The sequence below is a fragment of the Plectropomus leopardus genome, chromosome 7 (genome assembly GCF_008729295.1).
Source record: "Plectropomus leopardus isolate mb chromosome 7, YSFRI_Pleo_2.0, whole genome shotgun sequence".
Classification (NCBI taxonomy): Eukaryota; Metazoa; Chordata; class Actinopteri; order Perciformes; family Serranidae; genus Plectropomus; species Plectropomus leopardus.
Window position 1 is genome coordinate 8,773,756 of NC_056469.1, and position 17,919 is coordinate 8,791,674.

At 39.6% G+C, this 17,919-nt stretch overlaps 1 protein-coding gene across 2 annotated transcripts in view; it reads left to right on the forward strand.

The window, feature by feature from the left end:
• Window positions 1-12,052, forward strand: part of rspo2 (R-spondin 2) — a 68,855-nt gene extending 56,803 nt beyond the window's left edge. For both annotated transcript variants that reach the window (XM_042490723.1, XM_042490722.1), the window contains exon 6: window positions 11,816-12,052. In XM_042490723.1, coding sequence (XP_042346657.1) covers window positions 11,816-11,931 — 116 coding nt within the window. In that variant the 3' untranslated portion in view covers window positions 11,932-12,052. The remainder of the gene's footprint in view (window positions 1-11,815) is intronic.
• Window positions 12,053-17,919: the final 5,867 nt, after the last annotated feature.

Here is a 17,919-nt window from a genome sequence, read left to right on the forward strand (position 1 = left end):
TTTAGCGGCACTGCAAAGATAATGAACTATATCGAGCTGCGGCAAGTGAGTGCATCAGTGTAAAGAGGAGAAATGTAGATGACAGTTATATCGGAGTAGCTCGAGAGCAGCCCGTTATCAAAGATTGAATAGAACAAATAAATCCATGCGGGATCTTGTGTCCGTTGAAAATGATTAATTTCATCAGCTCAATGCAATACACTTATCGGAAACTAAGATGAATGACTATCATAACTCCGTGAGACACTTCCTGCTTCATATCAAAGCATGTGGGGATTATGAGACGGATCAAAGCTGCTATAGCGGCCTCATCTTGATATAGAAGGAAATCAAAGTGGAGTGGGCCTTTTCTAGCTTCAAGTGAAGACAAACAGAGTTCACATCTGTGCTAACTTCCTCCAGTGATGAATTTGCTGCTGTATACTGCAGGTTTGCCGATCTTTACATGTGCGGTCACATTTTTAAACCACTCCCTCATATGCTGCAGCTATCTTCAGCTCAGCATGCCTCGCCCGCATGCACACAACAAATACAAAAACAAACAGACCCACACCAGCGGCAAGCCTTCAGGAACATCGGCACAGGGGCCTCCCTTTGATAAGTGCTGAGCTTTATATTTTTCTCATCAGAAATGAAACACAACATTAAGCCATTCATTAAAGTCAACTAAAGCTAATTATCCCTCATTTATCCGAGTGCCCACGGGGCAGGAGAGCCCCATATACTTAGGCCCAGATGTGTCGATGAGTCAGTCGGGAGATAGCAGACCGCAGAGGGGGCTGCTCACTTCTCTCTGAGTCCTGCGGTTACAAGGCGCATCAGCCTCAGCGGGCCACTGGTGATGCCTGCTCGCTGCCTGGCTGCTGACGTTACCCTCATGACACCATCGGCTGTGTGAAGCCACTGCAATGAAGCAAGGTTCCATTTAGTGGGGAAAAAAGTCGATAATGATCAGTTATACGGCCTAATTCAAAACTGAATAATGAAGAGAGAGTATCAAACCTCACTAGCTGGCACATTTTCTGAGTTTTGCAGTGGCTGAGTCACGTAAACAGCAGGCTGTCATTGCTGCAGGGGGCGACAGCGTGCGCACAGATTTCCTGCTTTGAAGCTAAACTACAAGTCGTTACATTTTGGCAGCTTCAAGCGGAAGTGGGAAAACCGTAACAGTTGGCAGAGTGTCATAGCCCAAAAACCATATAACGTCATTTAACTCCTCAGACCTAATTTCTCCCTCTCTGTGTCTGGTACCCCCACCAGACATTTAGAAGTAATGGGTAAACCGCGTTACCACTGGGATGAGGACATCCAGCCCTTGTTGCAGTTTAGGAGAGACACATTTCTATTTTGATGTGACGTTTATAGGAAACATGTTGTGTGTGTGTAGGTCTGTTACTAAAAATCAGGAAAAAAGGGCACTAAAACGTTGAGATGCTACTCCAACTTCAATGCCCATATTTCAATTTAAGCTGAGAAGCCAGGTGTATTTTTCCATATAAATCTTGCCTAGTGCAGCTTTAAACTAATAAACTTTACATGGATTGGTAAGAAACCATCTGGTCCTGTGTGGGGCCCCTTTTTTTAAACTTCCCCCAGCCAAGAGAGATAGTGCTGCAGCAGTCATGTTACAGTGGTGAAGTGTCCACCAAATGTCAACGCACTTTACAGTGTTTTTTTTTTAAGTAAACTTTATGTTTAGCTGTTCATCAATGAAAACAATTTAACAACTAAATGTTGTCAGTAAAGACCACCCTTTTTTTTCTGTTGTTTGAGCTAGTAGCAAGGTCTGAAAAGTGGCAAGTTGGGGGCTGTAAGATTAGTTTGGTATAGCCTCTTAATTTCCAGAGTAATGGAGGTCGCAGAAGCTATAAGAATAACTGCTTCTTTATGTTGCACTGATGCGGGATTGAAAAACCAGTGAAGAACTGTGGACACTTTTAAGATTTTCTATAGGTCATGTAAAATCCTATATTGCTTGCAACCATTACTGTTGTGATTTTTGGCACTGGTAATAAGCTAGGTACTAAAAGTGCAACTTTAAATTTCACAGCAGTGTCAAGAGGCGAGGCATTTATTAGTTAAGCATTAAAGTGATGTGATATTTTTTTTGTCAGTGATGTGATGTAGGGAATGAATAATTCCTCAAAAGAGGCACAAAAAAAGGAATGCACTTTCCAGTAATTCCAAAGTTGTCTTATATGTGTTGTGTTTTCCCTAGCTGCTAGGTTTAAACCATAATTACAAGCAGCCAAGTGGGGAAAAAAACATCAATGTCAGCCTCTCACTTGTAATTCTGAGTGTGAAATATCTGGAATTCCTATTACCAATAATGTGTCGAGAAACTTTTAGCAGAGTGGCTGCAAACGCAACACCACTGACAACGTTCCATACCATTTTATAGGAGCTATACTGTTTGTTTGTATGGTTTTGCTTGGAAACGAAGTGCCACCAGTGACAGAGGCTAAGGTCCTTGCTGCTTATAGTCAGTAAGTGCTTCAGAAGACATGATGCATGGTTTGAAGGCTTTGGAGTTGGTAAAAGGCACTTTTCAGTAATGCAAAGTAATTACCATTTCACTGACTAAGTTAATATGCACAAAATCTTCTAGTTTCTGCCCTGATTCTAAAAAAGACAATATACTTACTAAGCTGTTTACATGGCTAATGGAAATGAATATTCCAAAATATATTCCCGTTTATATGCATCTGTGCATACTCTGATTAATGTGCCCAACTTTGTCATTTATCACATCAAAAAATTGTAAAGTGAAACTGCTGGAGCCACTTCGACCTATTTTGCCTCTTTGCATCAAACAGGAATTTTCCATCAGTGGTGGACTTCATCGTGTGACTGTGCAAACACAGCCTCCCTCTTTCATCCCCCATTGGTGTTGTGATATTTGTGCATATCAGAGGAACCTGTTGATATCCAAGTCTTTCATAATGTTTAAAAGTAGGTGTGATCCTACTTTCAACCAGAAATGTTGCAGTTCCTTTTGGCCGTTCATCTCTAATCTCTACCGCAGCCTTGCAAACTGTTGCCAAGCTGGCATTCATGACAATGCACTGAGCTGATCGTAAACAGCCAAGAGGCCGTGTGTCACAAACTGCAGTAAAAACCCAAATTGGGATGCATACTCTCAGTGTATGGTATACATATCCAAAGAATGCTCCAAAAAAATCCAAATAATATCAGAATATCCCACAAGTCCTTATCAGACAATGCAACATGCGGAAAAGGTCCAATTCGGAATATCCACAATGAATAGGTTGTTTACACGACCCCCGTCAAATTCGTAATATTGTCATATTCAGATATTATAATATAATTGTGGAATATTAGTCTGCATGTACACGTAGATAATGAATAACGAGTAATTGATTCCATTTTTCAATTAACTGGCTAGACAGTTTGCCACACAGATGTTTAAAGAGATTTAATATATTCCTAGAGTGCAACGCTCTATATCAAACTCCAGGAGTCTTTGAGGGATTACAGTGTCATGTTGACATGCCAGCATCAAAGTGCGTCTCAGAAACCTGAGAAATCCTGCCCCAAGTTTCCAACTTGGAAATCTGACCTAATGGATTATACCATTTAATTTTTCCCATTACAGTAGGAAGAAGTATTTCATAACTTTCCAACGTTTCTCAAACACAGCATCTGAGTGTTTAAGTGAAGGTGTTGTAGAGAAAATAGCTCTGGAAAGAGTACTTTTTTGAGCTTTTTTTGGAAATCGGCCTAATTTCACACCTGTCATAGAAGCTTTTTGCTTGATAACCTACCTTTGAGCGCCCGGGCCAGAGGTGGTAACCCCAGCAGTACAATGCTTGAGTCCCAGTATTGTGAGATGCAGCAGAGCATGACTTTGAACTTTGAGTCTACTGATGGAGAAGAACTCTAAAGTGCAGGGTCATCATCTGTTCTGTAGCCTCCCTGGGCTGGTTGTGGCTGCTTCTCGCTGGTGTGATCGACCTTCTCCAGAGGGGAAAAAACACGCTGTCTGTACTGACCATCAGGCGTATTAATCACTGTGTCAGTCATGCATGTTTTGCCGGGACTTCTCTGCTTAGAGACGTTAATCTCCGAGCCAGGTTTTCGCTTTAACTTATTGTCAGTGAGACGAAGCATCAAAGAGCCGAGCAGTGAGCTAACCTGCTTTTTTAATCTCTGTGCAGATCCTCCGCCGGGTCATAGATGAGAAAATAATGACCAGCCTAATCCCAACATTAGCTTTTTAAATCGGAATGCGTATGTTTTAAATCATTCTCGCCTTGCAGCGTGGTGATAGTAAGCAGAGCATGGGGGGAAAAGGGAACGAAAGAATGAAAAAGTGAATGAAAGAGTGTGATCCAGAGTAACCTTGTTAGGGCTAAGTGACGCTGTGCAGAGAGCCTCTTGTCAGTTGGTTGGCAAGATGAGCTCCTTGTAAATGATTGTCCTTTCCGTCAAAAGGCTGATTTCTTTTTTCCTACATCTGATGATCTGGTGTCTCTGCCGCACTAGTTTTCCTCCCAAATATTGTATTTTTTTCACTTTGTTACAAATTCCTCCTTTTTGCACTTAATTTTTATTTAATCTGTATCTACACTGTAAAAAAAACCAAATTGTTTTGTCCTTTGAAAGCTGAGTTCTCTCAAAAACATAGAAAGAAGGCAATGAGAAATGAAAGAAATCAGCCCAAAAATCTGCAAAAAATAAGTAAAAAAGTAAACAGAAAATCACCTGAAATACACCAACAAAACAACTAAGAAAAAAAAGGCCTGAAAATACTGCTTAAAATGATGACAAGTTTGTAACATGATTTTAAATATGTAATTATGATAATTATGAATATAGTTTTCCCTCACTTTTTTCTTCTCTTTTCTCAAGCCATTTTTTCAGCTTTTTAAACATAATTTTCAAAATCTACTAATTGCTTGCAATTTGTGGAACATTTCTTACTAAGTTGCTCATCAGCTTTTTCCCCATGTTTCTGAAAAAAAATCTGCACCAATTTGGTCCAGGATCAAAGGTTTAAATACTAGTGAAAGGTGTCTTAAAGCAGCATGAGAAAAGTGATGTCACTCCAGGTTTCAAAGAGTTAACCTAAAAAAGCTGGTGTCCAGACTGCCTTGAAATTGAATTGAGTGAATCTGAGAAGACAAGTTGAGGTAATTTTGTAATGATTCTTCTCAAACTCAGTCAAATTACATTTTTTAGGCGGCCTTGACACTAACTTTTTGAAGTTAAAACAAATAGTTAGTCTTTTTACAGTGTTCCAAATGTCAGATCAGCCTTGTGCAGCGTTTTCCTGCAGGCAGACAACAGCACAAAGTGTTATTAGAAGTTTTGGCCTACCTCTGGCCTCCGCCTTAATGAACTATTGGTCACTTGAGGTCACACCACTGTGTCCCACCTATAAATCAACTAAAAACTAAGTTCAGCAGCACCACAGGGCAGTGTCAGCGTCCATAACCTTTTCCCAGACAGAGGAGTTGTCGGTGTGTGAGTAAAGAGAGCACTGGCTGGCTTCAGATCCGTTCCCCTTCACAGCATTATAAATGTATGTGTGAGGAGGCCCTTAATGGCTGCTAATCCAATTTCTGCCACTGAAATCAAATCTCACTGGCGCCAGTAGTTCTCTCCTTCCCTCACAAATAATGGCCTCCGCTTGGCCTGTTTATGAAAAAGACGAGCCGCCAAAAATTCCGGCTTTACCTTCCTTAAGTCCACCCGAATCTTCTTCAAAATTGTTTGGATTTTTTTTTTTTCTGTTTGACTCCCCCCCTCCCTGTCCTATACAACTAAAGTTATTAATTGACCGTCTGCGTCGAGTGGAGGGATGGAGTAACAGGAGAGCAAAGGGAGAGTTTTCAGCAGTATAGGATCCCATTTACCGTATGTCTTAATGCCTTCTCGAGGTCAGCCATCGATTTTTCTCAAACCGCAAGCAATGGAGATAAGATTAGGCCTTCGATTCCTGCGCTGCCGCCGGAGCCGTTAGTGGATGAAATCACTTGGCCGGTGCCGACAGTCGGTACATTGCTCTTTTTTAGCAGGTCATGGCCTCTGTGATTATAGGGTAACATATACATACCCCCACTGTAGCCTCAGGGAGAAGAAAAGAAAAAGAAAAGACAGTCTTTCAAAATATGCACGTTGACAAAAAGGTAGATAAAAGCCGTATTTCAGAGAAAATGAAACTGTTGCATGACACAGACTCTTTGTCATGTAAACTTGTGCATATTCTTGAGTTTGGTCCCCTTTTCCAAAACAAAAATATTAGCTTTGACACAGATGAAGGGAGCTTTGGCTTTGGCTTTCTTCCCCCTGGATATGGATTTGACTGATTATCTTTCAGTGCATCAGTTGGACAAGTAGTCATATTGCCGTTCCGCAAGGAGATATTATTCTGGAGTGCGAGCCTAATAATATGATACGTCTAATAGCACTTAACTCTTAGTTGGACCTTCATGCCTTCGTCTCGATTATTGCTGAGAGCCTCAAATAGCATCGAAGAGGAGAAAAGGGGAGAGTGATGAAGAAGAAAAAGAAAAAAGTGGAGAATCCCGGCTGGCTTTGAGAGGTTATTGAGGAACGTCCACCACAGTGCGTGCAGAGGAGTTTAATATTTCTTCGCTCACTGGTTTGGCAGCTAAAAAGACTGGAAATGACACTAAGCATTTCTCAAGCTTACATAGGTGATATAGAAGCTCCCAATCACTGACGCACAGGCATAAAGGGCATGTGTATCATTCAGAAGTGCTGGCACACGCACTCACGGATACATAAAAGAATTCCACAAAGGTCACTTTTGACAGCGGTAAACAACCATCCCACCGCAGGCTCTGCTTCTGATTCCGAAATACAAAACATTTTGATTTGCTCTTGAGATTTTTGTTTGTTTGTTTGATTTAATTTTCATTTCAAACTCAAACACAAATGTCAAGCTGGCAGAGGCTAGATTGTATCTATGAGGGAAAACTAAACATTGGTGAAATTATGGTTTGCCGGAGTGATAGCAAATGCCGCCAGAACGGAAAGAAAAGTATAAAGAAGGATTATAATTTTCTGATAAAAGCCATGCTCTTTTGATTTGATCCTCACTGTGCCAGTTGCAAAACAAAGACAGTAAATGATTTGAAACCTGCTGTGCCTTCCAAGACAAAATTATCTTAACATGCTCGAAGATTTATGAATTTGTTCTTGGTTTTGAAAGCAATTGAGATGACTTAATCATTTCTTTCCAGGCAAATTAAACTGTTTCCTCTGTGAACCCTGGTAATCAGCTTAAGTGATTACATCGGTCGTAAATATGAGATGATGAAAGCTCGCTGTTCAGAGTGCGTAGTGCCCTGAGGAAAGGCTAAATAGGAGTTCTTGGGTATGATAGGCCATCTCTCTGGTATCAGATGCTGGAGGAAGGGGCTTATGTGGGGATTGGTTGCCCTCTAGCTGTCAGCACTGAGACTGGGTTATAAAATATGGTCTGAGATTGTTGTGTCAGTGAGTGTATTATTAGTTAGTTTGAGGAGTTTGAGCTGAAGCTTGAAACACATAATACTGCTATTGAGTCTGATTGGATGTATTCTGTGTCTGCAAAACATTATCTTTGATCAAAATAATATGGAGTGGATGTTATCAGTACACTGGATACTGTAAGAATACATGCAGCATTTTTACAATATCCAGAATCTGGTGATTTCTAAGTGTACGATTTAAAAGGGATGACTGGAAAGCATCAGGCATCAGCTGAATGTACTTATTGGTTTCCCGCTATAAAGACTTTCCTTTATTTTTCTTTCAGAAAGAATGTTTTTAATATATTGCGTGTGCAGCATGATAATTTGACTTGTACGCTGTCTTGACAGCTGTCATCAACTTGGGGCACAACACAGGAACCAGAATAAGAGCCTTAGAAAGCTCCTAACTGTGCTAGACGGACTGATAGCAGTAACAACAGAAGCAGTGAAAACTTCAGGCTGGTTGGCAAACTATTAACCCCCTAAATATCATTAAACATACCTAAAAATATATATTTTGCACTCTACATTTAATCTTTATTGAATATTCGAAATTGTGGAATACAAAATATTTTCTTTCTGCTTTTTTTTGTCCATTTCAACTAGTTTTATTATAGCCTAAAGTTCATAGCCCATAAGGATCAAATGTCTGTCCATGTCATAGACTGTATATTTACATTGAAATCAATGTAACAGATTAATATATGACTTAAGATTTGAAGATGTGATTTAGATGTAGCTTAAATAGTTTTCACCAAATCACATAAAATCCATAAAGTGTAAATAGCCTAGCCAAATAGTTACAATACTGTGACTATTCCCACCTGGGTGCAAAAAATACATAAACAGTACCGTCTTTTCTTTTTTTTAAAATTCATTTATTTATTTGTTTTTTGTGGTTCAGTTTTGCAATTACTGCAAAAAAAGCATAAAAAGTAAGGAAGTGATAGGACTGGCCTATGTTTGTTTTCTAAGTTTTAAAAACTTAACCATAAATTTAAGATGACTATATCAGTGAACCTATAAAATCTATCTGTAATTTATAGCTTACCTCTTGAACTCGGTCTGCATATGCAGTTGCTGAATTTGTTTCTTTCCTGCAGTTTTTGTATGAATAAGTGTGTGAATGTCAGTTTGTGTTGTAAGCGCTGTAAAATAGAGTGTAACACTCTTTGAATCACAGATCTACTGCCCAGTTCTGAGCAAGCCAGGAAAAGTACTTTTTAACTTAACTCTCACATACGTATTTGTGTTTCAAGCAATTGCTGTAAATGTAGGCTTTTTCACTTTAAATGACGCCCCTGCGTCCAAGAAATGGCCCACAAAGGCTTTTGCCTGTTACAAACGGGGAGTTTAATGCCGCACCATGTACTTTATTGCCGTCAAAAGTAATTCATCTTGAGTTGATTGCACCGAAAGCCGTGTTTATCAGGCACCTAGCAACACTGTTTTGAATGAAAATTACCTCTTTAAAGAGCAATTAGGAAAATGAACCTATAGGCCAAATGCCTTTCAGCTCCAGCTTTACTTTAACAAACATTATCATACAGTTAGTCAAATCTAAAGTGGCATCAGCTAAGCAAGTGTACAAAGTCCCCCAAAGTAATAATTTTTAAAATGAGGGCCATGAGATTTTGATGGAAGAGATGTGAAAGTTGTTTTCAAAGAGTGATGTTAACTAGGAGCTGTGTGCGAGAAACTTTATTGCCATGGCTCAGATTGGCAATGGGACACAAAATAACAAGATTAGATTAATTGCAGGAAATAGCTCTGAGATGGTTTGATGTTTGCATGCATCTGTATTATTCATTGGGAGACCCTATTAGCAGAGCAATATCTCGCTTTCTCATGCGTGTCGGCTTAAACGAGTGAATATTTTCAAATCACAGCGCAGCCCAATGGGAAATATGTCTTTAGTATGGGTGCTTAAAAGGCCACCGAGATGCCAGAATGTATGAGAAGGCAGTTAGAGATAATGCAGCATTTTGCAAACCGTTACCTGTTTTTCGTGAGAGAAAAAGCTCCAACAAGTGCAGTAATAGGATCCAGGACCAGGCAACGAAACAACGAGACTTGTTTTTTTGGTGCGTTTTCCCGTGCTTCCCCCCTCAGCGAACCATAGCATGGCTTGTTTCTTTGTGTTCTAGATCAGGATCCAGATAGTGTCTCATCATCCAAGCCTTACTCCACTTTTCCCCCCATTAGATTTTCTTTTCCCTTAAATTCCCTCACACTCACTCCCCCCTTCGCACACATACATCTCGCACACACACCTCGTTATCTTATTTGTGGCCTTGGCAGCCAGATTGTTGCCTTGCGGTTCGGTAGCCAGAGTTTTCTCTGTCACAGAGAGCCGTGGGTGCAGAACCTTCACCGCACAAGCTTCCATGAGAGCAGGAAGTCAGTTCCCAGCATGCCTTGCTCGTCCCAGTGAAACCTGGGATGGATTAACCTTGGGCAGGGGGACCTTTCCAACTTGGAAAGAGAGTTATGCAACTTCCCATACTTATCTCCCCTTTCTATTGCAATGACAGAGAAAAGTGTTGGGCTGAGCAGACATTTGTTTAAAACTGAGGTTCAGTCCTGACGATCAACGCAAACCAAGACCTGATATGTAATAAGGTTCTTTATGTAACTTTTTCAGAATCCTCCTGAGCCATCAGTACTCGAAGTGCACTTTGATTCTTTTCAGAAACTTGTAGTTAAATCAGATTTTTTTTCCAAGTGGTTATCTTCCTATTCCATCACCTTTTTCAAATTTTCCCAACTCTTGGATGGTGTAATCAAATCCAAGCACGAGCCCCAAATCCTGCGTACTCCAGCCCAAAATAAGCAGGTTGAGTTCAACATAATCCATTCCACAGCAGTCTGTTTCATGGCTGTGCTTTTACATTCTGCCATTTTAAAGTCAAATCAATACAAGTGGAGCTCACAGGTCATTAATCTGTTGCTTGAGAAGCGCCCATCAATATGTTGCATCATCCCGTAGGGGTTTGATTGGCAAGACATATTCTGACCACATGATCAGGTACAAATTTAACACAATATTAAAAAACTTTCCCAATTTTGAGTCTGAGCGCAGCCACTATTATTACTACAGCCCTGCCCCTGGTGCACTCAAAGCAAATATGCTTATTGCAGCAGCAAACAGTTGCCAACAATCTCTTTATAGTGAGGCCAGGTCAATGAGGTTATGTGATGGAACAGTTTTGCTGTGTGGGATTGCATGGATCTTTTCACTTATAAAATACCTGATAAATGTTGACATTCTGGATTCTTCTATGGTATGGAGGCTTCAGATCGTCTCGTCAGTCTGCCTATAGAGCCGCACACACTAAACCAACATTAAAGAAGTAGTGGCAATAAATGTTTCGTCGTGTTACCTTACTTTGCTTGTGTTTCGGCCAAAAAATTGCACTTAAACACACCGCAAAGACTACAGCCAATGTCAAACTAGCACGTACTTTCTGCGCCTGCATGAGAGGAAATAACTCTCCGTAGCAGCAAGCAGTGGTAGTCTGTGTTTGCCATTCAAAATGGGAAACCAGAATCTGAAACCCTTCAGATTCAAGATGCTAGTTGGCCAGTTAGCACATTAACAATACAACCCGATGTTGAAAGAACAAAGGATATATAGTGTGCGCTAGCAACACAAACATTTCACAGCATTTCTTCTAAAAAGCTCAGTGGCTGAAAAAAAGAATCTCACCTAATATAACAAGTTTGTTTCAATATACATCAATATACATGCCCTTCAGTTTTTCTTGGTGACAGGTATTTATTGCCTCTAGCTCTGGTCCCATTGGTGGAAAAACAACACACGAGTGAACGCGGTTATTTTAGCCCCTTAACCGGCGAGGTGCAATGACACACCGACACAATTTACTGTCCATCTCCACCTGAACAGTGCTAAAACATCGATCCAGATTTGTCTGCAACGAGTTTGAAAGAAAGACTGACTAAGTATGAGATATATAGAGAGAACCACTATAAAGTTTTTACAAACCTTCATCCATGCTGCTGCCTACTTTTTACCTGTTGGGGTAAGGGGCATAGGACAGGGCTTAACGGTCACCTCAGGGCAGTTACTGTCTCTATTCTTGTTGTGTTTCAGACTGATTTACAGTTAATTGAAGTTACCACAAGTAATTTTCACACCGACTACCTGCGGCCTTCAGGGCTCCTGAGGGTCTGAGGTTATGAGGTTCTGAAGTTGAATCACAGGAAGACTTTTTCTTGGAGAACCTAACAAATGTGCAGTACCGATTGAAGAAATCACCATTTCTCTCTTTCTTTCTGTTTACTCCCAGGTGGCTCGGGAAAGCACCGAACCAAAGAACCAAAGAAGAAGAACAAGCAGAGGCTGCGGTTTCGGGCCCAGAACCAGCACAGCGACCACTTGGCCTCCGCTCGTTCCAGCCAGTGAGGACTGAAACTACGGACTTCCCATTGAACAAAGAACCAACGCAAAGCTGCTAGCCGCCGCTGCACCCATATTCTGACCGACGACTATCATGAACCCCTCCACCTCCCCACCCCCCCCCCCCCCCCCCGACACACCCCTGTCCCACAAACCCCCACACCAAAAAAAAAATAAAGTCTAACGTACGATATCAACACACTTAACACATGCTTCATGCCTCTGCCTCCCGCTGCTTCTCCCCCGCCCCCTGCTGCAGTGCGCCAGCCAGGTGACTCTGTTCTCTTAGCCCCGCCCCTTGCCTTGTGGACCTTTACAGTTGGCATTACTGAACTCATTTCCTGTCATTAACAATGTCATTAATTGTGCAGGGTGATGGAAGACAGAGGGGCAAACCAGAGACTGTGGAGGCGGGAGAGCCGGATAGAGGGAGGTGGATGGGATAGGTAGTGAGGGAGTTGGCAAGCTAAACTCGCAGAATAGGTGGGGGTGGGTGGGGGTTGGACCAGGGAGGATGAATCAAAAGAGGGAGGATGAAGAGATAAAAAGAGATTCGGCTGAAGCAAATGATGCTGATGGACAAGAAAATGGCATCTTGAACTGAAAGAGACTGTTTTTTGTTCCTATATTTATGTCAAAACTTCCCTCACCTCCCCCTCTGAACGGAGACGGAGTGTTCCCATGTGTGGCCTTTATGTTATGTACATTTTTGAGAGTAATATTAAAGAAATTACCATGCATAGTTGCAAAGTATTTTATTCTCAGCACAAACTGTTTACGTTCAGACCGCTTTATGCTCTAACTGTATAGTGTGGATAAAAAAAAAATTTAGTTGTTCGACTAGCATGGCAACAGACTCATGTGTATATAGTTTATCTAATTATGAAAGCTTATTACTGTATTTTCAGTATTGACTTGTTCACCGTTCTAAATGTTTTAGAGATAAAAAGGTTGTAATACCAAGCTACAGATTAAAATGATTAAAAACAAATAATAAACATAGCCGCCACATAGCTATTTCATTTATATGGTATATATTTGATTTATTTATTAATTCTATTTTGTACTTTTTTTTTGGTTCAGTGAGAATTTTTGCCTCATACTGTTACTCTTATATGCTGAAATATTCTTTGAGTTCCTTATAGCAGTGCATATCTTTAACGCGTGAAGAAAGGTTTTTGTCTGATGTCGCGCAAAGTGTTGTATTACATTCATTTGACCTCATCTACTGATTTCAATGTTTTAAAGAAGAAGTTAAAAAAATAAGACAAAACTATGCTTTGACATATTCTAGGTTTAATGATTAGGATCCAGCAAATGTATGGTCATAGGACTGCATATGTGTACATTGTGTTTTATTAAAATACATTTCATGTGACTGTATGATGAAGCTCTTCATTATTGTCTATGGCTATAATATATGTGGCTAAACTCTGAAACTGCCGTTTCCGTGTCTCACTTCAGTGTACAATTATGTGATTTCAAAAACATTTGTAAAATCCATCATGTCGCACTGCATGACACGAGTGTTACCTCCAGCCAAAGGATTGGATATGGTCGATTGGGCCTTAACAGCATGACGGCACTGTTAAGGGTTTGTAATTCACAATGACGTATTCTCATGAACGGTACAAAACCAGCGCATGCTGTTGGTGGCTCATTCATTTCCAACAACATGCATTTGGCTGCCGCACTCGCCTTTCATCACGCACACACATTCGATCACCTCTTTATGTGATGCATGTCGCACTTATTCACTTTTGTGGTTCTCAAAACATCAAATAAACACATTAAAAATTTTTAAAAAAGTCTCCTCTAGGCCTAAATCTCTGGTACACAGGCAAAGAGAAAATGTTTTAATGCAAGTCACGGCTAATTTAGCCCAAGATCCACACTGTATAATCATTGTCCCGAAAGAGGGGGAAAAAAAAGCAGAATCTGCCGGACAGCTTATGGATGCACAGTAGCAGATGAATCACGCTGTGTCACATATATATCATCCTGTGAGACTCAGACCACAGTCTTCCTGCTCTGGTTAACCCCCCTGAAATCACACATGATATTTCCATAGGGAGGCTGTCAGTGTTGAAATACCCCACTCTTTATATGCTCCGTGTCCATCTTGAGGCCTAATACGGAACAGTTTTAAGTGCCTGAACATCTTTCACAGGTGTTCAAAGTGGCACGACATATTTTACACAGGAGGCTATTCATTTTCACAGCTTAACACTTCCACCTTGCAATGGAGTCCCAAAACTGACAAAATGTTGTGAAAAAAAAAATCTAACGCACTACATCAAAAATAAGGAATAAGATAACTAAAGCTAACTTTTGTCAAACTATTTTACCATTCTTGTACAATTTGACCAAAACGCCTATCCAAGGCATACCCAAACTAAACTCAAAGCTGCTTAAACCACATGGAATACATATTTGTATTTTCTTAAAAGGTAACACCGGCTATTTTATTAGTGTTCACTCACCAGTTAGAATTACTATCAGTGCTACTGTCATTCAATAACAAAAAAAATTAAACACACTGCAGTAGAAGATTTTTTGATTTCTACTACTTTATTCTCTTGAAAACAGATGCCTGCAGATAACAATAGCCTAGACTTATTAGCTGCAAAACACCATAGCATGAAGCTACCTAGTCCAAGCTCAAAGTAGATAATAATACCAAACATATTAAATATTTTACACATTTCTCTAAGGGTTTGTCTGGGTGCTATCCAAATAAAGAGGTTGAAAACAAATTAACAAAAACAGAAATATCTAAATATCCCTCAAGAATATAAAATAATTTGTTTATTAGTTATAAAGAATGGTCCATTTTGATTTAAAAAAAAAAAAAGAGGCACTCTAGCAGTTCATTGGCTATAGGAAGTGTCAGTCATTGGCACAACTGTTTGCTATTGCCTGAATCTCTTTGGCTATTTTCGCTGTGGACAGGACATGAGAGATCCTATTGGTTCAGGTGAGGTGTCAATCAAAAGCCCAGAGTGCAGCTGCCGTTTTTGAAAGTGACTTCAGCAACACAGTTAGGCCCACCTGAGACAGGAGCATTTTCAAGTTGGGGGATCTAAGAAGATTTAAAAGGATGCAAAAACACTCTCTGGCTATTTCTGGATCTAAGAATGTGTTTGGACTTAATATCGTGTATCAGGACCGTTTTGTGGGAATATTATCGAATGGTGGATTCCAGTGGGGCTGCACAGGTAAGCTGAAATTGTTTGTTTGTCTGTTTGTTTTGGTCTGACAGAGGCCTTGACAGCACCGGCTGTGGTGACTACATCTTGAAATGTTTTGAATTGATTGAATCGCAAGAATCGAAAGAAGCAAGCTTTTGAATGATATGTTGTATGAGAAACCTTAAACTCAACAGCTGGGTGAACTGTTGTCAAACTACACAGTGCATGTTATGTTAAATGCTGACATACAGGGTGTCCGAACGTAGTTAAGTGGGGCCTGATTAGAAAAATCAGTGTGTGAAAAATCACATCAAATGGGTTCTTACATCGTTCAGTAACAAAAAGTATTGAACTTTCCACAGCACCTAAAGGGGTCAGTCATCAGATATGACTTTGCTTCTCTTTGCTATGATGGAAGGCAATGTCTGCTACATGTCTGCTGTTAGGTAATGAGTTTTTGTTTTTGTTGTTGTTTTTTCTTGTTGCTTGTTTTCTTTGTCTGTCATCACCTCTGCCTGCTTAGTTCTGACTTGATGCATGTCTGCAAATTGTATTATAGTCCTGCCATTGTGAGGTGAAAGGGAAAAAAATGCAGTGATACTGCTTGAGCAGCCAATATTGTGTGGTCAGCCTGTATATTTTATTTTGTAAGTCAAGCTGAGGACCATTTAAAATTGGTTCGAGGGCCACAGTTGGCTCCCAGGCCAGACTTTGGACATGTCTGCCTACATACCTTATACATCCATAGCAGCACTGTTTAAACTCTTCTAACATTAGCTGAAGCATTTGGTGAGCAAGACATTGTGACCTTATGAAAAAGACATTAAATCACAAATATCTACAAAATGTAGATGTAATGTAAAAAAAAAACACATACACAATACAGTATATGTAAGCTCTTGCATTTTTCCTCTTAGCTTAATGTAACTTACCATCATTCATAATTATTTTATCCAGCCAGTTAATTTTTAACCGTCTGCCTCACAGTTTGTCATTGCAGTGCCAAGAGACAGAAAACATTTTAAGGTGTCTGAGCATGTCCAATAAGCTTGCATGTTGCATAGCAGAAATCCTTGCTAATATAGTATACCCGCACATTTTTGCCTACACCCAGTGTTAGAGGAAGTACTTAGATCCTTTACTTAAAAGTACTAATACCACTGTAAATATATTCTGTTACAAGTAAAAGTCCTGCTTGTAAAATGGTACATTAAAGTAAGTAAGTGTAATCAGGACATGTAGTTAAGGTATTAAAAGGAGATTAACAAACAAACCCCCAAACCTCAAAAATAGAGAAGATAACGATTTAAATATTTGTCAAAAATAGTTGCCAAATCTGTTTTTTTTTTTACACTTTTGGGTAGTTAAATTTAAAACAACCTTCTCATGCTTTTCATGCAAAAATCTGAATGTGTGACGTAACCAGTAAGTAAAGCTTTCTGATAAATGCATACATTTTCTATATACTTTTATATTCAATTATCACTTTTTTTTAACCTATGAAATGGCAAAATTTAGCTGGACTTTGGAGCATTATTTAGTCCTCTTTTTGGGAAACTAGCATGTTTGGTACCACAGGATTCCTCACGTCTTCTAGTTTAACAATATATGTTATGTATGGACCATAATCGCATTGTAAATAATGCGTCAACGCTGACAGTCCTACTTTAGTTATATTTTTTACTTGTCTCATGACGTTTTACCACATTTTGTAAGTTTGGGGCCTTAATATTGCTATAAATGTATGTCATAAAAACTGCATATTCTTTTTAAAGTGAGGTCAATAAACGGCTTCGTGTAGCCAGTTTGGCCCACCAGTGAAAGAAGCAAAACCAAGATGACTGTTGCAGGGAAAGGAATAAGGCGTAGATGTTGTGAGTTGTTTTTAAAGACATCTGCTACTGGTTACAAGTTAATGAACGATTCACAGATGTCATCCCCTGGGCCAGACTATCACTGCTCCAGACTGAGGGATTAAACCTAAAGGCTTACGGAGAGGAACTGCACTGAAGTGGATTCATTAAGCACAAGACCACCACTACAGCACACATTGCAGTGTCTACAGTGGAAAAATAGGGATACAAAGAGAATCACATCACATATTTTGAAGGTCTCTTGATTTTTGCTCACCTTTAACCTATGAAAGTTCAAAGAGCTCCAGCAACACTTGTAGCTTGAGGAACGACTTTGTTAAAAGTAGAGTATATAAAGTTGCTGCAGCTCTCTCCATGCATCTTGGAAGTTGGTGAAGTTGTGCCAGAAACCTCCACTCTGCTTCACCTCTAACCTTTGACATAAAGTCTCTTTTTTCTACCATCCTGTGAGAAACAGGACACTGATAGTCAGTGGAGGAATGTAACTTATTACGTATACTCAAGTACTTTACTTAAGTATGAATTTGAGGTGCTGATACTTTACTTGAGTATTTTCTTTTCAGACTACTTTGTACTTTACTCAATTACATTTAAGAGGGAAATATTGCACCTTAAAATTCACTACATTCACCTAAAAGCTCTAGTAACTCTAAAAAATTAAGATTTTTGCATAAAGAAAGTTTTTAAATATGATGTATTGCTATAAATTAAACTACAAAACTGTTTATACAAGTACAGCTGCAACAATTAGTTGAATAATCAATCTGTCCAAATTAATTGCCAACTATTTTGAGAAACATTTAAGTATTTTTCTTTTTTTAAAATTGGGTTTTCGGAGGGTGTTACATTCAGTCTTCAGTGCACATAGTTTTTATACTTTTTTTTATGATTTTGAGTTTTGGGGTGGTTTTCCTTCTTTCATTTTTTAA